At 35.5% G+C, this 23,287-nt stretch overlaps 1 protein-coding gene and 1 long non-coding RNA gene across 2 annotated transcripts; one reads left to right on the forward strand and one right to left on the reverse strand.

Moving 5' to 3' along the window:
- Positions 1-5,147: 5,147 nt before the first annotated feature.
- LOC116172034 lies at positions 5,148-5,999 on the forward strand. Its single transcript, XM_031489127.1, has 4 exons — positions 5,148-5,289; positions 5,340-5,539; positions 5,588-5,731; positions 5,779-5,999. Exons 1-4 carry the CDS (start codon positions 5,226-5,228, stop codon positions 5,863-5,865), a joined length of 495 nt encoding a protein of 164 aa, XP_031344987.1. The 5' UTR covers positions 5,148-5,225; the 3' UTR covers positions 5,866-5,999.
- A 15,713-nt stretch (positions 6,000-21,712) lies between these two features.
- LOC116172558 lies at positions 21,713-22,195 on the reverse strand. The gene is made up of 2 exons (XR_004145689.1): positions 21,916-22,195; positions 21,713-21,865 (listed from the first exon to the last, which is right to left on the reverse strand). It is a non-coding gene; the product is annotated as an uncharacterized LOC116172558 (long non-coding RNA).
- Positions 22,196-23,287: the final 1,092 nt, after the last annotated feature.

Consider the following 23,287-nt stretch of genomic DNA (forward strand, 5'->3'; position numbering starts at 1 on the left):
ACTAAATTCGGCTAAGGGTTTTTAGTTCAATTTATTTTTAGCAAACAGCTGCCCTTCCGTACAAGCCTTGGGTCTATTACTAAATTGAAATAGCTTTGGGGACTTAGGTATGTGAGCGCAATGTAATAAGAAGTTCTTTCTGTACTTTTCGCCTGAAATTCTACTTGCAACTAAACTTGCTTTATAGTTCTAGATAAATTTTAGGATTATTATTTTAAATAATCTTAAGCATGCGGTGCTCCATACTGCAGGTCTTCTTTCACAATTTCGAAAATTGTACAATAATTTTACAGGATTGCAGGAAGATCTTCCCTGAAAAATTCGCCTCGGTTAATTCACCCCGGAATATTCGCCTCGGAAAAGTTCGCCTCCGGAAGGTCACCACCTAATAATTTTGCCCATGTAGAATTCAGTCCATCTGGAATCCTCTTTCGCCGGAAAAGTTCAAGCCTGACGGACTGAAATATTCCCATAATTCTTTAGAGTTTAAGTAGAAATTTGAGGGGAAAGTGGGAATTTTTGAGTTTCAAATTTCTGAAATTCCCAAATAAAAACTGCATGTACTTCGCTGTGCTTTTGTAATGATAAAGTCTCTTAAATTTCGTTACAGAAAATCAAAATTAACGCTAGGTTTAAAAATTGCATTTTATATGAACAGTATTTGCTTTATTGAAGCAATGTTAATGAGTTCTCAACAGTAATTGGTCTTAATAGCATCGTACGGAAACCCTTTGTGAGGAGAAATAAATCTCAGACAAAGCGACTAAACAGAACTCATAACATTGGTAAAATCTTTAATCTTTCCATTCCCGCATAAAAATCTTTTACCTATTTGCATAGTCTTACGGTCGAGATCCTTAGGGACTTTCGAATCGTTTTACGACACTCCCGTGTACTGTACTGCTCGTAAAATGCTGATTGGTGACAGCAAAGTAAGCCCCTCAATGACAAATGACGTTTCACGGCTTAGAAGTTACATACCAGCATTTCATAAACCATTTTTCATATATAGAAGTTGGCAGAATTTAATAAAAGTTGTGGTATTGCAATGCAAAAACGCCAATTACACCACCGTGAATGTGTGTCGCCGTAGATTACCGTATTCGAAAAGGGACTTTTTCCCTTCGACTTACCTAAATGATTTAATTAAAACGTCAATTAAACATGGAAGCAAAGAAGGGAACGTAATTGTAATAGATTTGAAAACGTTCTGTCTTCTAAGTCGGTGTTAATTGCGCTGGTCGGTCCGTATTTATCAAGATTCGCCTGCTTTTTACAATCTCAACTCGGCTACTTGTCTTAAGAAGGATCTACAGGAAATTGGCTTTAGACAGAGAAATATAAGTTTGTTTTAGCCTGATAACGTTCAGAGATTACCGGGAAAGTTTCTGGGCGAGAAGTTCGATTTATATGTTACCGTTGAACCTATGCAACTAAAAAAGTGTGTTCTTACTTCGTTTATTAAATTGATTTGGAAATGAAGAAAAATTTGGATCAATTTTTATTCTTACTGCGAATTGCAGCGGAATATTTTTCGGGAACAATGATTGTGTACGTAGGAGGAAGGTAGCATATTTAAATCTCTCCATTAATCACGCGGTTTTATCCAGAGGGTTGCTGTTGCTCATATTTCACCGTGATAGACAAGAGTGATAGCACAAATGTAATTACACAGCATTTAGATTTAATGCGCCTTTTAATATTTACGTCCAGGATTCACACCGTATATGCGTAAACGTGAATTTACAGATATGCCACAATTATTATAACTTAATCGCGATCATAAAAAAGACAGGGAGTGTAAGGACAAATCTTTATTGGTATTATTTCATATAATACTAATTAATCATAACCTTTCTATCATATATAGGTGTGAGGTATGTATTTGCACATCTTTATAATCGAGCTTTAAATATTCTTGTGTTTTTTGCTTTTACATTGGTTTATACAACCCTTTCTTCAGCAATGTTCCATGATTTTCTTAGTCTTCCTTTGTATCAACCTGTTGCTTTTTTTCCAGTTGCATTTCCTATAGATACACCAGCTTCTTCACCATTTATTTTTCACCACGTCCCAGCTTTTGCTCTCATAATGTTAATGTTGAATCATATATTGTCTTATGTATTGTCACTAAATAGATACAGAGTTTAAAAGAAAAACACTTTCTCATTACCACTATTTGAGCTTTACAAGACATCGATTTTCAATCTAAATAGCATTATGCGGGTCACTCTGTAATTGGGCCCAAAACAAGAGAGGGATAAAATAAAAAAAAAATAAAATAAAATCAACCTTTCGTTTCGGAGAAATACTCATCAACTTTATTTTTTATATGGCCCGCAGAAAAAACGTACATGTTGATGTATTGTGTAGTATTTTTTATTACGAATATATCAATGTACGACACACAAATAAAACAAAAGTTGGAAGCTGTTGGTTTCAACAGGATGGTGCACTCGCGCACAACGCCTTAATCGCGGAGAACGTCACCAATTTTATCATCTTCGCTTTTTTTTGCTCCTAATAAAATATCCAGGTACCGCTTGGGAGCATCACACTCTAAAATCATAAAACATTTGCAACGAAATTACAGAGAACTTTCTTTACTGCAATGCTTTATGCTATTTGTCACTTACATTTAGCCTGATAGAATTATAGTACATGTGGGGATTATCCCAAAGTTATTTTTAGAGTGTTAACAAAGATAAGGGTCCTCACATTTCGATCCGTAACCATGTTGATGGTTGTTGAGTGTCAAAAGTTTAAAAGGGTCATAACGGCTTAAAAAGCTCTTCAAAAAGTTCATCACAGTTTTTTTGTGAGTTTCTTAGTTTTTGAACAATTTAAAATATGAAACTTATACTATTTATTTTATAATTTGCACTGAGCTCTACAAAAAACCTACACTTCTTGCGTCGAGTTCAAAATAAAGGTGCTAGAGGGCATTTTCTAATCAATGTACTATGTTTGTATTATACATAAGTAGTCGGAAAGTCGAGTCAGGAATTTACTAGTTAGTTTTGAAATTAAATGAGCTTTAATTAACTGAATACCAAACGATCCTCAAGATCTGTTTTGAGCTGTAACTTTTTGACCCGATAGTCTACTTCTACGTAGTCGAAAACACTAGCAACCTTTCTATCCGTAAGGACATGGATACCATGTCTATCACACGTCATAAGAAGAAGTTTTGATGTAGCTTGCAACAAGACTTAACAGTAAATAAACAATTTTTAATTACGAATATACCTAATACCACCTAATGTACAAATGTGTAATTAATGAGCCAATAAACCCCTACAGGCCAGTTTACTCGTCTACTTGCCTGTAACGATTTTTGTGTAAATATTCCTTTGGTGTGTTTGTGTAAAATGATGAAATTCGCGTGTTTAATTGAATTGAATTGTCGAAACGCAATAGTATTCCCTCTATTTCCAAAGAGAATTCTAGTACTCAACTTTTAGGGCTTAAAAAAAGGTGTAATGGAATTCCAGGTGACAGTAACTAGTGAAGGTACCGCCAATCTAACTTGGACAAAGCTAAACTTAAATTCGTTACGGACACTTTTTAAAATTTCCAAGTTATCCAAGATACTGCCAATTATTAGTTGGAATTATCATAATCGAGTTTTATTCCATAAATTGAGGAAATATTTGTTTCCAAAGCGCCGAAAGGTGTAATAATAACAACGGAATAAAACTGAAGGACAATTATAAAAATGAAAGCGTCCCTTTGAAGTTTCCTCTTCAATATTGAACGTCCTGGATTCGCATTTGTAGGATCAACCCGGCTGTGTCACTCAGGGAGAGGACCCGAGCCGCAATCTTTGTTATCCAAGCTAATGCCGTTTGACAATGGCGTAATCCTTTAATCCTATACCCTATGGCCGCCGTCTACTCCATCCATACCTAAAGATTTCCTTTAGAAATCCACTTTTATATTAATACCGTTGAGTTTTCCGTTACGCTTCCTCATTTTTACCTTTTGGACGCGCGATTTCATTGCGAAATTGGTTCCCTACAATTGTTTCTCACAAATTAAAATCTTCGCCCTTAGGAATTGGCGAGTGGATTTATTAATATTCAAGGACGGTAATTTACAACTAAGCAATTTACGTTGTAACCTATGCGGTCGTTAATTACTGTACTTAATAAATTTTCATTTTGTGGCAATTTTTTACACATAAAGCTTTTGAGTAGCGCGACCATATCACGTTTGCCCATTCTTTATTATTTTCACTATTATACAGCCGGTTTTAAGTTGTCAGAATATGGATGTAATACCCATTTGAATTAGTGGTACAATTTTTATTACTTTATGCCTCTTGTTCGTGGTCTCTAATGGCTAATGACTATATATGTTGAGGTCCAATTAAAGGCCGATTCTTTTCCTGTCGATTTCCACTTACGCGACACGGCAAAGAAACCTATCACTACCTATACACTGTTCTACATACTTACTCCACGCAAGTACGTCAAAGGTATTTCGATGTATTTTTCAAGTGACGATAATGATGTTCTTCCTCCGGTATTTACCTTACATAATGAAGAGAGGAAGAAGAACAGATTGAAACGTAAATTTTAGATTCATGAAATATGGAAACACAAGCTACAAGAGCGCTTTGGATTCAAAAAATTTTGAAAAATGTGTCGACAACTTTTGTTTCTATCTTTTTACAATAAATTCCCTTGAATTTTGGTGTCAGACAAAATCTGTTTTCGAAAAAACTACCGATCTGCAAGACCTGCCGTTAATGTGACTTAAACCATTACGAAAATTGAGTGGTGCGGTGATAATTTTGGTCGGTCGAAATTGTGGAGTACCATAAATTTCGAGGAGAAAGGTGTGTACATAGGGGTGAAAGTAATCTTTAATAAAAATCGATGCTAAACCACATTAAAGACGAATCATCTGCCGTTTCCAGATTTCGGAACGACCAAAATTTTGAAACCCTGGCGTAGCAACGAACATTTCTCTTTAAAACATTACAGGATCTTTGACTAGGTGTAGTATCGTTTCAAATACCATTTAAAACACACTTCGTTCTGGCGTACGTACCTACTATTTCCATAAAATGACGTATGACTGTCACCGCGTATCGTGGAACCTTGTATTTAGACAAAAATCTGTATGTAAGCAATGCGTAATGTATACATTTTCCAAATAAATTGAGGTGTGGTATCAATGATAAGCGGTATCTCGCACTTAGTGCAAGATTATGATTAATGTTTGGCATAACATTCAGTAATAATATCACAGAACACCGTCAAAAGTCGAGAGTAATGACCGGTAAGTGTTTATTCTTTGAATATGCCTGCTTTGCAAAAACGGGTGCTTAGGGTACACATGGGTGGCTTCGTCCCATGGACGAGCAGCTCCTCCTCGAGCAGTCCAGGCGGGACAAGATGCGGACGGTAGTCTAATATATGCAGGAAGAGCGTTTTTTCATGGAGATACGCTTCCGTGTAAAATCGTTCCACAAAGAAGGGAGGCTTATGTTTCACATAATGGCAGAGAACACAACGTATCCAACTACGAGGTACCATTATGTCTATCTCTTTTCGTATTTCGTATGTGTTTCTTTTAGTATTTAGTGGAACAGCACATGCAATGGGTTTCTTCATCCGGAAGTTATATACCTCCTGGTGCCGTACCCGCTGGACACACCTCCAGTGGAGAAACACTGTATCTCGGCAGAGTTCGTCATGGAAATAGTATAACCGTTGGAAAGGTGGATACTTGTGCACGGGTCAATCTGTTGCTAAACAATACTTTTAGGTACATCCATCCCATGGCTGTCTGTACATCCCATTTGGAGGCAATGAAGTTAATTATAACAGTTACGAAATTCTGGTTATGCGGTAGTTTAGATTGTGTCCTCAAGACGTACCTTCTCAAGGCCAAAGTTTCACTAGATAATCTGCATTATGTAAATGATAAACTGATTATTTACTTTTACCACCGGTTATTAACCAATTAAACTTATATTATGAAATGTGTTTGGATAAACTTAACTCCCAATATTGTAGTAGCTTACATAATACTTTTTTTTTGCTTAGATATAAAAAACGATGGCTTATCCTGAGAATGTAAAGCTCATAGGAATCACTTTGGGTATTGATTTTCACAATTGCGGTTTGAGGATTTTTTAGATACAACTTAACTTTAACACCACCTTTTCTACCTTCTTCGGGGAATAACACACCTTTTGCTGGTGGGCTCCATTTTATATTATTTTTAAATTTAATTGCAAACGCTGGCACAGAGACACACACACAGAAATAAAAATTTGAAATGTTGCACACTTTATATACTTATATAAGAATACTCATAAAAAATCTTCTACAGAAGGGACTGGCACCGCTGCTCTTGCAGTTATTACACGTCTTTAAAGCCTCCCTGGCTTTAGGGTATATCCGTGAGTCGTGCTAAATATGACATAGCGCTTTTGTGTATTCTGGTGCACACAGAACAAAATAAGAACTTGGACTCTTTTTCGCGATTTCCTCACCTATGTGTCCGGTCATGTTTTATTAGCAAATTCCATGATACAAATTTGTAGTTTTTATAGTGTGTTTCGCTTATTGTATATTAATCCCTCAAAAAGTTTTAGAGCAACCAATTTTCTTCTTCCAAAGGTAATTAAACACAAAAAGGTAGTTCCTGTGGAAAGCTTCAACCAGAATTTATAGTATAGGGTATGTAGTATATGTTCTAATAGCAACAAAAACGGAGAATTATAATACGGGGGCAGTTTGATAAGTCAGGGACTTTTTGAATGAAAGATATTTTTTCAGAATATAAGCGTTTTACTCTCCACCGTTTTTCCAATTTTTTCATTCCACCCAAATAATAGGTTTTTTCAAGTTCCTCAAAATATCCATTTGTTTGATGACCTCTTCATTCGACCCAAATCTTTTACCGCCCAGCCATTTATGTACGACCACAATGGAAACTCAGTAAACCACTTCTTAACCATTGAAATTGATGGTGCAGAGTCCCCATAGTACTTATCGAGCTTTGCCTTGACTTCGATGATGGTTTTTTAAAGCTGCACTCACCAGTTTCGTTAAAATTCACGAGGTTGTCACCAGCTGTCAAAGACAACCTAAATGGCGTAGCTTTCCCAAAATTGTACAGTAGTCTATTGATAGGTGGCAGTTGACGGGAGCAGTGCTGAATTCAAAAAGTCGCTGACTTATCAAACTGTTCTCGTATAATGAATAGTATAACTTTCATAATTTGCTTCGATGGATTTTATGTACATACCTACATCCAGGTTTTTCCTGAGTTATGTAAGTATTTGTAATCAACTGAAATAATAGATAAACTGCTCACAAAAATATGTTTCATGGCCTGGGAAATTTTTTCATGAAAACTACGGAAAGCTGTTCGTTTTTCACCTCGTTACCAAAATCAATGCTGTATATATAATTGCGAAAGACAAACGAAACAAAATTTACTGCAATTGGCACAGAAGAGGAAACGCAAAATCCTTATTAATTTGATGTGATTGGTCAAAAAAATAATTGCGAATCGAGGAGCCGATAACGATTAGATTATGAGTTGGATGTAGGACTTTCACAACAAAGTATATAGGGACAAATTTATATGAAATAAATCCACGCCAGAAAGTAGAATAAATTAAGTCGGGTGTGAAGCAATTAAAGCAGTCTATGCAATAAAGTTCCGGAGTTAGGTGGAAGTTTTTAATCAAACAACCACTGATTCAATTCCAACTCGTAGGACGAGACGCCATTGTGTGTGCTCCTGTTGTGCACCGTTGTCGCATGCAACTTAAAATTGCGCGCCCTTATTAAATTAGGCTTTTCTTATTTCCCACTTTACCACAAAAGGAATCTAAAATAAAAGTACCAAATCTTATTACTGCTGGCGAGTAGATTATCCAAAATTATATTTACCACGAAATTGTACCGTTGGAAATATGCAGATTAAATTCGCTTCGTTGTTTAAAAAAAAAACAAAAAAATGTGTACAAAAGCGCGCATAGAATTGGAAACTGTTTTGCAGTTAAAATTAATATCGTTGTTACAGGTACTCTTAAACGGCCGTAAAAGAGCGAAATGCACGGATAATAATTTAATCTTCTCGGTTGTGTAAAAATAAGGGGAGATTTTTGTTTTAATAGCGTGATTTTCATAACCAGTTTTTGTGAATTTTATCTTTTCAGCTCCTAATACCGCCCTAAATACAATAAGTTTTAAATGTATTTCTAAATAACTTTTGCCTGACCAATATTCTATTCTGTGAAACATTAATATATAAAAGCGTAACGTAGCAATCATTTGGGAGTTTTTATGTTACTGTCTGCAAATCTACTGAAATGTTACTGTAACAGTAATTTTAACTGCCTTCCAATAGTAATTATTCTACGTGTATGAGTCACGCGATGTAATTAGACCATCAAAAATGAAGTACAAGGTTTAGTACTTTAAGAATGTTCCTAGCGCAAGATCTACAACATAAATCTACGATAAGTCTGCCCCAGTTTAAGCAGAGTGTATATCGAGTTCGTATTTAATTGATCGGTTTGATTTTCTACCTTGGATTTAAAAGCGCCCCCAGTTGGCATGGGCTGTTCTCCACTTCGTTATATTTTTAGTTTGTTTGTTGGCTTTGTCAGTTATAATGATAAGAAAGTGGTCGCTGTCATGGAGATCATCTAAGGCAGTGGTTCCATGACGCCCCCTTTCATAAAACTAAAATTGCTCACGCCCCCCCCCCCTAGCCTAATTTAAAAATAAAAACTGCCGCCAAACAAACGTATTTATTACAAAAATTATAGGGTGAGTTTTTTTTCAGTTTCATTATGGCTCGGAAACCATAGGAGATATAAGCCGCTTAAATGGGTAAAGTTATGCATTGAATAGTGATTAATTTTCCCATTTTGTCGGTCTACAAATAGCGAAGTTATGGTCAAAAAATCGAAAAATGCGTTGGTGTCCATTTATTTTCAAATATATCAAAAAATAATTTAACAAAACACTGGTAAATTTTTATCAACTTTCTGACGGTGCTAAAAAATGATTGCGACAAAATATTATGTTTTTCAATCAAGTCGGATATAGCAGCCATAACATCAACGGCTTTTGAGGTCGTTTTTAATTCATACGAGATCTCTTCGTTTATAGCACCATTATATATCGCACATACACACTATCATCTGGCAACATTGTGCAACATTGGTGCTTTCATCAGCATATATAAAAAGGCGAATTTCCCGAATTGTAGATACCTACCTTCTTATTTGTGTAAGAATTGGCGGTCAAATACAATTTTACATAAAATACCTAATATAATAAGTATTTTAAAGGTAAATATTTGCCTTAAACACATCAGGGATCTTGCGCCCCTTTTAACAACGCCTTGCGGCGCGGCGCCCCCCAGTTTGAGAAACACTGATCTATACGGAGTTCCATGTAAATCGGGGGAGCCGTTTGCGGGGAGGTCAATTGCAAAGAATGTTGGGGATCAGATGTTAAAGTGTGTGTCAGCGCCGTTATTGAGAATACATTTCCGATGATTTTCCCCTTACTGAGTGTTTTTTTGCTAACCCCATAGGGAGTTGTGAGCGTTGAAGTCGCCAGTAATTATGAAAGGAAGGGTTAGTTGAGAGATGAGGTTGGATATAAACGCTGCAGATTGTAATTTCGAATGGGCTACCTGCTACTGCTTCTAGAAATGTATATAAGTAGGATGTCGAAAATACGGATGTTCCGCCATTGGCTTCAGTTCTGATCTGATGGCAAGTGAGATACAGAGATATAATTAAAAAAACCAAAAATAGCACCTTTGAGAAGAGCATTGTGTGGTTTTTGGCCCAAGTGAAATCTGAAGTCTAGCGCAAGTAATTTAGCACCTGTATACCTACCATTTTTATCAACTTTTATGAACTTTGACGTCACCAAGCTTTTTTTAAAAGAAAAAGGCTCACAAATAAAGTTCTTATTGCAATAATTCAACTTTACTGTTCTGACAAACAACTTTTCTTGGTTTTCAAGTAAATGAGACAGGATCATAAAATATTAAACACATTTTCATTTAACAATAAGCGGGAAGTTCTTGAAAGTACATTGCGCCAAATCCCTTTCTCGTTAATGATGTAGCAATCCAGTAGGTACTTTTTCTCATTCTCGTCAGACAATATCTCTGGATAGATTACAAACGTTATTTATGAAGTCATTTTAATAACTGAATGTTAAGAAAAGTAAACGTAAAGCGGTGCATAATAGGAACATTCACACGTTCAAGCACTGATTTCAGTCGATAAGCAATTTAAAAGGGATATTTATGAAAATGAAAGTAGGTGTGCAGGAAAATGATCGTTATTATTCCAGGCACGTCAGCAAGGATGCGAATTCCAGTTTCTAGATACGGAGATACAAACTGTGCCACTCGATATATTCTCGCTATTTGTGAACCTCATTCATGGAAATCAGCTTCCTTGGACTATTACAGCTGAATCAGTAAAATTGTGCTGTTTTAGAAACGCCGCCTTCCTTTCATCGACTGATTTTATAGAAATCTCGCCTTCCGAACGTCTAGATATTGATATAACTATTTCATTGCTTTTTACAGTTCGGTAGCGTTAATTATGTGAGAAAGCTATACAAAATAGTATCACAGATCATCTTATAAAAAGGCCCAATAAGCCACACGTGGTTACTTACCTTGAGAGTATTATTAAAGCTCGCATCCATGAGCTTTTCAACAGATTTTTCATTTAAAGCAACAAAAGCTCGAAACAGCTAAATCCCATAAATAACAGTATCTTTTTGGTGAGGAAAGTAAAAGGAGGATATATCCGAGATAATCTCACAAATCAAGCGAAACCCATTATCCCTTTCTTTAACTAAAATTACTATATATAGATGATCTGGTAAGACATCGAACATCCTTAAGCAATTCTTTTTATTTTGTAACGATAGCAGATTCGCCATTTATAGAGTAAATAAATCAATTTACAGTAAGGGGTTTCTACCTTTTTTTTAAGTACCGTTCGTTTTGAGGAAACCCGAATTTGTGCGCTTTGGAAAAAATAAATCACGATAAAAATGTAGGGAGATCCGCCCAGCTTTTCTACCGCCAAAGTGTAATACTAATAGCGTGTCGGACCAGTTTACAAAGTGTTTGGTTACTTTATAAAGTGCAGCGGGCATTTTGCTAACAGATTACCTAGGAAGGATGGCACTTAATCAACCGTAAAAAGGATTTCGATCTTACACGTTTTATTGCGAGGATCTGTCGCGGGTAATGGGGTCTGCGGCGTGCTAATTTCGCATGCTGTAAAAATTATAGCGGGTTATTTTATAAAAATTATTGCAACCGCTGTGGAAAGCGTTTTATTGTATTGTTTTTAATTGGAGCGTCGAACGTTTGTCTCAATTTTTCTTTGGATTTTATAAATATCTTCCCACAAATTATACTTTTTTATGACCACCTACTTAGAGCTAGAATATTTCTTACAGAAAGCTCATCTTATAGTTTGGCGTCACAGTGTCTACACGCTTGTATTTTGCACAAAATTATTGAGTTTAAATTTGAAATAGAAAACAGGTATACAGAGCCGGGATTCAGGCAGTTGTTACTTTTGTTTTAAACTATATTTTAAAGCTACACTTTTAGAAGTTAAACATTAATAACTAACATGAGCTTGCCTTGAGAGAATTTTCGAATTTTCTTCTCCGCCACTTTTATGGTTGATCGGTGTCGAATTTTCCTTAAGAGAATTTTCTTAAGGTACGAATTCACCTTGAGCTTTCCTCTGAGAAAAATCTCTAGAAGAATTCTTATAATAGTATATTGAAAGACAAGTGTTACAATGCGACCTATTGTAATACGACTATCTTGTGGCACGAGTGGCGACGCGAAGCGTGGCCACGAGTGTCCGCAAGATAGAAGTATTACAATAAAGCATTGTAACACGCGTTTTTCATACTATTTTTTCTATTTCGGTGCTTTAATTTAATTAAAAAAATAATTATCAGAAACTATAGGGAACATTAGAACTAACATGTTTTATGTTGGGAACACTTTTTATGCCGTTAAGTTTTAGGTTGGCAGCGTAGTAAGACTAAAAATTTGGAGTTCAAACATGGAAGTATTATACCTACTTGTACTAACTAGTAACTGCCAACTTAAGAGATGCAGATGAGTTACCAAAAAAAAACGACTATAATCACTGTCTTTGTACAACTGTTTTCGGCCGAAAACAGTTGTACAAAATCATCATTGCGACACCGAAATAGAAAAAAGAGTTTTCTGCTCTGAACTTCTTTGGAGCCTTTATGTATTTCTGCGAAAAAAAAACGAAAATATCAAATACAACCTAATTCGTCAGTTATACAGACGGATAGGCGGACAAATCCATCACATAAGGGTAATTTCTTTAGAAAAATTCCGATAAAGCCCAAACAGCAATTCAGTGCCACGGCTATTTAAATTGGAACCATATTACCTTCGAGCTAGGGTGATCTAAGAAGTATCCATTTCACAGAGGAACCCGATTCAATTCGGTAGACGGCAGAAACCAACCCCTTCAGTAAACATTAGGAAAAGTGTTACTGTTCACTTTTCAATTTCTATTTGTACAAATTCAACTGTTTTGTTTGGATACTAAACTATATCATAGGACAAAAATTTCATTGATGTAAAATAGTAATTAGAGTTTTGTATGATTAAAAATCATGGCACCAATTTTTGTAGATTGGTTTATGAAAACATTCAGCAAATAGGTATGTGCGTATTCATTTAAGGACATAATATTAATAGAGAGGTAAATTATTTTCAAACAATTTCCATAGAAATTCCGTTATTGTTTTTTATTCAACAAAATTGTTCATATAAATGGGTCCGAATATATTAATTTAAAACAGGAGATTCTAATAGGGCAATTTAAGGGTTGATTTGATCTCTTCATTATTATATAAATGACACCAGGAGAACTTTGTGCCGCCTACTGGGCAGGTATAATTGAGGCTTCCCAAAATTTGAAATAGGCGAAATGACTTAGGTACCTTCTGGTTAGATTCTCACATGATGTTTTGTACCTCATAGGTTGATGAGCTTTTGAATTTAGTTACTATAACTAGTGGCCGAAAACAGTTGATATACGGCTGTATTAGGGGATGCGAGTAGGTATGTATAGTTTCTGGCTCCATACCCTTTAAACTAGGTATTTAGATGTTGAACACATAGTATGGTAACGATTTTAAACACAATCGACTTTCGAGCGAGTAATTATTATAATAGGTAAAACGCGTTACATTTTAGATAAAATGTTTCGATTGCATTATTTCCCTTTATGGAAAATTGGTAGTGGTAAAATTACCCTTTGAGGAAATGCACACATTTAAACTTTGAGTGTATTCGACTGTGCCTAATTTACTATGTGTATCAACAAAATTTGTTGTTGTAAACACTGATCCATAATTACTAGGTAGAGAAATTAATTATGTAAACCAGTCATATTCTGTCGAAAAGTCGATTATATTATGAAAAGTACAACATTATTCAATGACTTTATAAACATGGTTCACCTTTTTCCATAGAGAAATCAGTACCATGCTTTAATTTCGCCTGGATGAGTATCTAAACGCCACGATTGGGCCATTTACATAAAGCACTGTAAAGGATTTGGTCGTATTTTTAGATTATCATTCCTGAACAAAATAAGCGGAAGTGACTGTAATAGTCATTACGACAGAACAGAAGTTAGAGTAGAAATTTACCCTTAAGGAAACAAAAGCCATTACGACACGAGAACTATTTTGAGATATGAAGTTCGGACATGAACGCTTACCACGTAACAGACGTTTCAGTAATGTACTTAATTCCGCAGTCGCCATTGCTAAAATATGGAACGCTATTAAAGGGTAAGGTATTGTCCATAACAACAAATCATTCTCACACGCAGACTTCAAAGAAGAAAAACTTCCGAAAGAGCAACTAACGCCCACTTCAATTAAAAGGAAAAATCGTCAAAAAGAACTTCCATTAATTCAACAAAAAGCCTCATGGATGGAGAAATTATAAGATATAAAAAGTCACACGTTCTCCAAATGTTGTAACACTTGTGATGAAAAGTGTTCGCATTTGCTACCAACTGTGCGAAAACATACCCCGCTGTGACGTCAACGTGTTGATATAATGGCCTTTCTCATTAGGGGTGACACATATGAGAGATTTTCTGCCAAACAACTCGCGCGGCACTCAAGTAGGTATTCATTTTAAGTTCGTATAATTGTAGACCGAAGAAAACAATTTGTGGTGAATTATAAGATGTTACTACGCTTTCTGTCTTTCTTGTTTTCGGTTTTAGAATGAATGGCACTCGGGAGCTTCTGTTCCTGATGTTCTATGAAAGGCGATGTTAATGAAATGAGCAAACCGACTCATGAGAAATGTAGCAGGATTTTGGTTGGATCCGTTTCGGGATGCTCTATTTTTGCATTCCTTATGCAATATAAATTACGCTATGATTAAAGTTTAATTCACATCCTACATATCCTACACGGCACGTCATTACGTTAAATTGAATCAGCTGAATTACGTTGTACACTTATGTATCTACTCCATTCCAGAAAGTGTCCGTAACGTTTACCGTGTGAATTTCGTCCGAAATTTGCGATTTTTGTTGTTAGTAGGTAATGGTTATATCACAGATCTAAATCTGTGGTTATATTATAGCTTTTCTTATAAATAATGAATCGCAGATCTGTACATGCATGAATCTAATTGGAAACAGTTGAATTAGTCCGTGCAATAATATGTATAGTGTTATACTCCTAAGTGGCATTTGCCCACTAATTAAAGAGCGACAAAAAGCGAGTGTCTCATTTTGAACTTTCTGTCCATCCGTCTGTGTACATGAAAATGTTTAATTACAGGCAAGATTAAGCGTATTATATACACATAACCAGAGCTGTCACAAATCGTTTAAAAAACGATTTAAATCAAAGATCAAAGATGCATTTCATTTTAACAAATGATTTAAATCAAAGATACTTTTGTCAATAAGAAAGTATTTAGTTAATAAATCATTTTGAGATTTAAATATTTTTTGTGATTTAAATCTTTTTAGAAAGTATTTAAGATACTTTCAATGTATTTAATTCATTCAAAAAGGTTTAAATCTAATTTTGTTAATTTCAATCACGTATAAAGATTTAAATAATGTAATGATGTAATGATTTAAATCTTTTCCGATGATTTAATCGTTTTGTGACAAAAGGTTTGTAAAGGATTTAAATTCAATAAAACTGATTGGTCTGATGATCTTGCTCGAAACCCATTCATCAATATACCTACCATTTCTACCGTATTTTATTGTTATTATTTATTAAATTAAAATAGGTACCTATTTTTTTGCGAAAGAACTTTTAAAAAAACCAAGACATCGTCAATCTCAGTAGGTATACTCGATTTTGTAATAAATACATATAAACGTCTACCGAAATAAAACCCGGGTTAATTAGCTTAGTCAGGTTGAAATAAATCAAGAGAATTTGTTAGTATGTATTAATTAAATCGTCTCTAAAAGATTTAAATCACTCGGAAACGATTTAAATCTTTTCGAAAGTATTTAAATCTTTTTAAAAGATTTAAATCATTTTTTAAGTTCAAAATCAAAGATAGTTTTCATGAAGATTTAAATCTTAAATCAAAAATCATTTTCCGTAAAAAGATTTAAGATCAAATGATTTAAATCGAAAAAAGTATTTAAATCATAAAAAAGATTTAAATCTTATTAAAAGTGACAGCTCTGCACATAACATATTTGTTTGTCTTGTTTTTTTTCTTGCAATTTCGTTAGTTTTGCATGCTATGAGTGGATTTGCGTAATGATTTGAATTGGAGACCAGCGATGCCAGATTTAAAGAAGTCTGAATTTTTTCCCCCGCCGAAAATAAAATTTTTAAGTTGGAAATGTAGCATCAAGGTTCTGAGGACATTCCTCCAGACAAATATTGCTCGTGTTTTAATTTGATGATTGGAATAAATATGATGTGCGCTATCTTCCCACAGTTAGCAATGGGCTAATTGTTCCAAATCACCGGTTGTCGCCTAGAAGAAATAAAATGGAGGAGAAAATAGAAGGCCAACATAAAATCGAAGGCCAATACAAAATGGTAAAAAATTGGAACAAACTTTAAGCCAGGAGATTCGAGAATTAATTGGCGGTTTAGAACTAGGTATGGAGAAAAATAAACTAGAAATTCAGCATCAAACGGCAATCCTCCTATAAAATTTGAGACAAAAAGTCAAAGAGCAGGAGAGAAAATTAGAACAGCTAGTTCAAATGAATATTAAGAAGACTGTACGAGAAACAAACTTCAAAATCCAGTAGAAAAGGAATTTAATCAACGATAACGACAAGAGATACGAGAACACGATACAGATATTGGGGAACTAAAGAACCGGTGGGAAGAACAAAAAAGGAAAACCAATTTAGAAAGTCCGCATCTAGCACTGGAGTACTCTGGAAAAAACCTCCTCTCAGACTCTGCACAAAGGATACAGACTGGGAATTGTTTAAAATCCACATTTCAAATAATACTAGACTAGATCTCCGGCTTAAGGAAACTCATGAAATTGAACATGCTGTGCAGTACCTAACTACACTTATCCAGGATTCTTCTTGGAAGGCAACACCTGTCAAAAACAAGACAGTATCGAATTACTGTACCCTTCCGCTCCAGATAAAAGAACTTGTTAGGGAAAAACGCAAAGCTCGACGTCGTTGGCAAAATTCTAGAAATCCGTTAGACAAAACCCATCTTAATCGGTTAACCCATAACCTAAACTCGGCCATCAAGGAAGCCCGTAACGATTCCTTTCTGACGTACACCAGAAATTTATCTCTTGACGACCATTCGCTGTGGAAAGCCACTAAAAAATTTAAAAGACCTGTCGCTACTGCTTCCCCAATTCGGAAACCTGACCAAAGCTGGGCACGAACAGACGCTGAAAAAGCAAACGTTTTTGCAGATCATCTTGCTGATACATTTAACATACAGCTACATCATAACAATAATAATGATAACGAAATACTCAACTTTCTGGATGCTCCATGTCAGCTATCTCCTCCAATAAGAGCTTTTACACCTAAGGAAATCCGCGAAGAAATACAATCTTTAAACACACACAAAGCCCCCGGTTATGATTTAATCGTTGGAGAAGTTTTAAAGAACCTCCCTCGCAAACCTGTAGTTCTGATAACGACGATCTTCAATAGCATGTTGCGTCTGTGTTACTTTCCCTTACAATGGAAATTTGCCCAAATAGTCACGGTTGCAAAACCCGGTAAACCTGTAACAGAAGTAAGTTCTTACAGACCTATCAGTCTGTTGCCTCTTTTATCTAAAATCTTCGAAAGGCTAATACTCAACAGAATATCGGAAGCCATCCCCATGGAGAATTTAATCCCGCAGCACCAATTTGGATTTCGACAAAACCACTCGACCATCCAGCAGTGTCACAGACTGGTAAATAAAATCAGAGACAGTTTCGAAAGGAAAAAGGTATGTGTAGCAGTTCTACTCGACGTTCAACAAGCCTTTGATAAGGTATGGCACAACGGCCTACTCTACAAGATCAAAAGGAATCTGCCAGATCAATTCTACCTATTACTGAAATCCTACCTTGAAGACCGATTTTTCCAACTTAAATACGGTGAAGCTATCTCTCCCTATCGCCCGATCAGAGCAGGAGTTCCGCAAGGTAGCGTTCTGGGTCCGTTTTTATACCTTCTGTTCACTGCAGATATTCCGCAGGCAAACGATACGCTTATGGCTACATTTGCCGACGACACCGCTATTATGTGCGCGGACCCAAACCCCATTAGTGCATCAGCCAAACTTCAGGAGCATCTTACTCTCATCCAACACTGGCTAAAAAAGTGGAAAATAAACATTAATGCAAACAAATCGGTACAAATTACGTTCACAACAAAAAGAGTAATCTGTCCTCAACTAACAATTAATAACCACCCCATTCCTATCCATGAAGAAATAAAATACCTAGGCCTGCACCTAGACTCAAAACTTACATGGAAATCACACATTAAAGCAAAGAAACGACAGCTAGACTTAAAACTTAAAAATATGAACTGACTCCTTAATAGAAATTCGCAGTTATCTCTTGAAAACAAATTGCTTCTTTACAAAACCATGCTCAAGCCTATCTGGACTTACGGAGTTGAGCTGTGGGGCTGCAGTAAACCATCTAACACCAAGATCCTTCAAACGTTCCAGTCGAAAACTCTCCGGAGAATTGTTGATGCCCCATGGTACATATCAAACTTAACCTTACATACTGACCTAGACATGCCCTATGTAAACTATGTAGTTAAATCAAATGCAATCAAATACAAAGACCGCAACACCGCTCACAACAACCAACTTATAAGTGAACTAATCACCCAACCGCTGAACAACAGAAGACTACACCGGCTATGGCCTGAAGATCTGACGTTATAAATCCTAGAGAACCGTCGATGGGCGGTGCCTGGCTCAAGTTATATCCTACACGCTGTATACGATTTACTAATTACTCTGTATTATTTCGAGTAGATTGTAAATTAGCAATAAAGTTTAAAAAAAAAAAAAAAATCTATATTATCTACAAGGCTGACCATATGTTGCACCAGAAACAAAAAAAAAACGATGGCAACATCCAGACCATTCATCCCGTCAGTTTTGTCGAATGTATGGATGAAAAATGTTGAACCCAATGACTACCACAAATTAACCTGCGCTAAGGAGATGGCGGAAGGTTGAATTAAACCGAAATAAATGGAATACATGGGAAAAATTCGTTCAATTGGTATCAAGCCAAATTTGGACGATATAGCGCCCATGTGTGCTAATGGGGAAAATAGTTTAATAGGGTCTTCAGGAATAAGTACAATAGCACAGTTAACGAACGTTCTAGAACGAATTCAAATTGCAAATGAAGAAGAAAGATCGAGAATTTAATTTACGGTCATGGAATATCATTAGAGTGGGATATGAGAACATTAGAAGAGGGACAGAGAAGTAGGTACAACTAGAACAGAAACCAGAAGGGCTGAAAGGGGTAAAATCAAAATATTAATAGAAATTGGGAAAACTACGGATGAGAGGACCAGGAGCTCTACTAGTCCTCAGAAATCCCAAAAAAGCAAGGCACAAATAAGTTTAATTAATATTATTCAAAATTAGGAAATTAGAAGAAAATAATAAACAAACACATATGAAGAAAATAAAAAAGAAATAATAGTAAAACAAATCAAAATTCAAGAAATTAAAGTTAAAGAAGGAGAAAATTTAAATAATTTAATATCAAGTTAAAGAAGGTGAAGAAAAAAAGGAATGAAGTGTCAACCAGTCAGTTTAGAGAAGTTGGAGGGGGTAGAAGAGCCAGAAGAAGTTAAAATTGGTAAAAGAAATTAGAAGAAAGGATACTCAAGGTCAAGGAGAGCTCAAGAAGATATCCTGAGAGCACAAAGTTCAATGTAAAACTTAAGCAGACATAAGAAAAGAGAACATTCAGTTTGGAGAAAGGATATTTGAAAAAAGAAAAACAAGCGACAGTATTACAAGATGTGAACAAGAAGTTACAACAAGAAGTTCCCAGATTACCATTATTCATCAAATTTATTTGTTAACTGCAAAATCAAAGTTGCTACGATATAAGGTGAGGCCTGCTTATGGAGAATTATTCGGAAAAAAATTAATGAGATGGCAACGTTGACAAAAAGCCAAAAATGAATAGGTTTCCATGTAGAGGTTAACAAATGACATCGTAGCAGGTAAAAATATACAGGGTGTTCGATTTAAAAAAATCAGTTATTTATTGACACCGTAAAAATGGAACACTCTGTAAATTCAAAATTAATTTCTGTAGATGGGTAACCACTGAATATGTGTCTCAGAGGTAAAGCGTTGGGCTACATAGCCGGAATGGTTGGTTGTTCGAACCTGGGCTGAAGTAAGAATTTTTCATCTGTGGCAGAGATTGGAATTTCCTTTGATCAGTTTCGAGCATTGGGTCAGCTACTCCGAATTGGGTTTTCCGGCAGTTTTCCTAATTCGTAAGGTGATTAACGGAGTTATAGAACAACTTAAGACCTGCACGGGTGCCTCTAAATAACATTATGCGGGTCACTGGGTAATTGGGCGCAAGCCTGTTGAGAGCCCAGCACAAGAGAGGTACAATGAATAAATAAACCTATAATTTACATTTGCATAATAGTATATTAAGATACAAGTGTATAATCAAGTCTTTAAAGCACGCGCAACGAGATTAAGGGCACGACGCAAAGCGGAGTGCCTTTAACGTTGCAAGTGCTTTAAAGACCAATTATACACGTGTATCTTATAGTATTTTTTATTATACCTGCAGTATAATTTAAAAATAGGAAATACTATATTGACGTTATACTCGAATACATGTCTAATTAAGTGGGCTGGGTGTTCGTAATTTCACGATTGCCATGGAAATGTCACTTGACGTTTGCTTATAAAAATCATCGTCTTTGTGAATTAAACGATTTCCGTTGAAAAAGATAATACACCGTCCATTAAATCGATTGTTGTAAAATCTAAACATCTGGTAGGTGTAAAATCCAAATCCAGTAAAGCCAATTATAAAGAATATGAAAAGTTTTTTCCATGGATGGAATAGGAAGTTACTTACGAATAAAGTCTTAAATGCATCCATAATGCTGGCATATATGAAGGAAATGTCAAAGGTATTTAAATCTTCTATATTTTGGTGCATTCATTCAAAACTTTAAAGCAATGCTGCGATTAAAAAGTGGAACAGATTTGGAAGCATACCCTAAATTACGCGCGTTTGTGAAAGCTTCAACCAAAGGATAGGTACAAAAGCCAAAGAAATGTTCTGCACTTACAGAAAGCGACCTAAGAGGATTTTTTATTTCATCCAGTTGACAGTTTCAGAAGTCATACTTGAAGTATCGTTACTTAGCAACTTTAAAGCACGTGTGTTTTAAAGGCCTTTTTCGCACGCATTTGAGTGTTTAAAACGGAGATTGTGATTCAGGTATAATAAAAAAGGTTTTTCCCACCATGACGTCAGTGAACACCTTTCCGACAGGAAAATCAAACCAGACGGCCTTCTTCCCCACTTTTTTCTTATGCATATTTATCCATAGTTTAACCTCTACATTTTTATCTTTTCAAGTGCCTCTAGGAGCATTTACTGACGCTTTTAGGACTTTGAGTAGCTTGTATTAAGGAATTTGTGAGCATTTTAATCGCATTGTAATTTCTTTACAATCTTCGCCAACTTCTCAAAATCCCAATCGTATCAAACACCTCCATAGCAGTTTGCTAATCATTTAAATTTAACCAAATGTGGAGAACTGGCCTTATTCCCAAAAAAATTCACACTTTGCTACCTATAAAATTTAACTTAGCAGGAGTAGAACATTACAGAAAAACGGTACCTATTACATATAACGTACATCCAAAGAGTATATAACGAATACTCTTAGGTACAACTACAACATTAGCTAGATGACGTTACAATGGCATAATTTTATCTAAAGTAAATTGGATTATTCCAGTTTCATTCTATGGAATATTATCACAGAGATTGATGATGTTACCACTGTCATTGCATAAACGCAAGATATTAGTTTATATTTTTTTACAATTTGGTGTAAAGAATCATTAAAAAACGATATATGTAACACATTTTACTTGAGAGATGGAAAATATTTAGTATAATTCTATAAAATTTGTCATTTTCATTTGCCCCCACTCTAGATCTACCGGCTACTTCCAGAATGTAGTATAGTTCTGCTTGCCATCTTTAAATTTCAATTGCGCATTTTCTGAAAATTGTGTGATATTTAATAAGTACCTACCAGATAATAAAAGTTACACGTAATTTTTCATTATGTATTGCCTTTTTGGTGATACGCTTCGCTTTGTTTCATGGCGATATCAGATGAGATAAAGTATGAATTATTCCTGATACGACATCTGATTCTGGTTCAATCCAGTTACATTAAAATAAGGGCACGAACCACCCTGAATTGCTTCCATAAACTGGTCTACAGACTAGACCCAGGGCATAGAGGAAATACAATTTCCTCTATGCCCAGGGCTAGTATAACTGACTAATGTTAGTGCTAAAAACTAGTACGCAGAGGTAATTACACCTAATCTTATAAGGTGTTGATAAATTGCAGTAAATTTACCAACACATCGTGATTAAACAAACTTTATCAGAATAATAGATAAAAGTGATTTAATTGTAGCCAAAGGTAATGTGTGTGCAAATCGTAATGGAAAACTTTTGCAAATTGAATTTTGTTGTGAAACGTTTAGATTGGCGATTAGCGACAATACATAGTTGCATTAGCATATTGTCAGAAAAGATTAAGCCCGTTTTACATACTGAAAGCTTTTTGAATCTTAAAATTCTCTTAGTCGAGGGCATACTCAATATGTGCTTTCTTGAAAATAACACTTTCAACTTTTCGGTTCGGACGTGAAATTATTCACTTTCGGCTGAAATGTTAGGACTGGCAACTGCAAGATTGGATATTTAAAATTAAGGTTGTTTTGGGTCTTAGATCCTAGCTGAAATTAAGTAATTAAGCAAGTTATGCAAGGCCTCCATCTAATCTATATTTTTTTAGGTTGCGGTATTAGTAAAATTTCATGTGAAAGTGAAACAGAATTGCAGCATGTAAAGCACATCTATCACTTCAAAAAATCCCGGAAAGTTATTTCACTTTCAACTTCCATGAAATAACGTATATCATTTAAAACGGGCTTTAGCACACTAGATTATTAGGAAGTTGTGAAGGATGCGCTTCATTTTAAAGGCATATAATATCCGCATGCAATGCAACTGCATTAGTGGACATCTTTAAACAACTGCACACTGCAATATCTCATTTTTGGCACACCTCACAATGCTAGTAAGAATCTACCAGCAGAAGCCAAAGTGATGCATGTCCAAAATATGGCACCTTTTCCTACCTAAAAATCCACCCTCATCGCGTTTGTATGCATTCAAAAGCATGGTTCGGATGGCCTATTCGCTACGTAATAACCTTTAAAATGCACCAGCCCCGCGTCATTGAAACTGACCTCATTGTTTGCAATGTTTTGCCGAGCATATCACGTGGAATGCAGTGAAGGACGGGTGAATGTTTGTTATCGCAATCAGGTGAAGTGTCTATTTCGAAAAAAAAAGATAAACCATAACTGGAGATTAGATATAGCGAGGGGTTACTTAAGGG

The sequence above is a fragment of the Photinus pyralis genome, unplaced genomic scaffold (assembly GCF_008802855.1).
Source record: "Photinus pyralis isolate 1611_PpyrPB1 unplaced genomic scaffold, Ppyr1.3 Ppyr1.4_LG5, whole genome shotgun sequence".
NCBI classification, from domain to species: Eukaryota; Metazoa; Arthropoda; class Insecta; order Coleoptera; family Lampyridae; genus Photinus; species Photinus pyralis.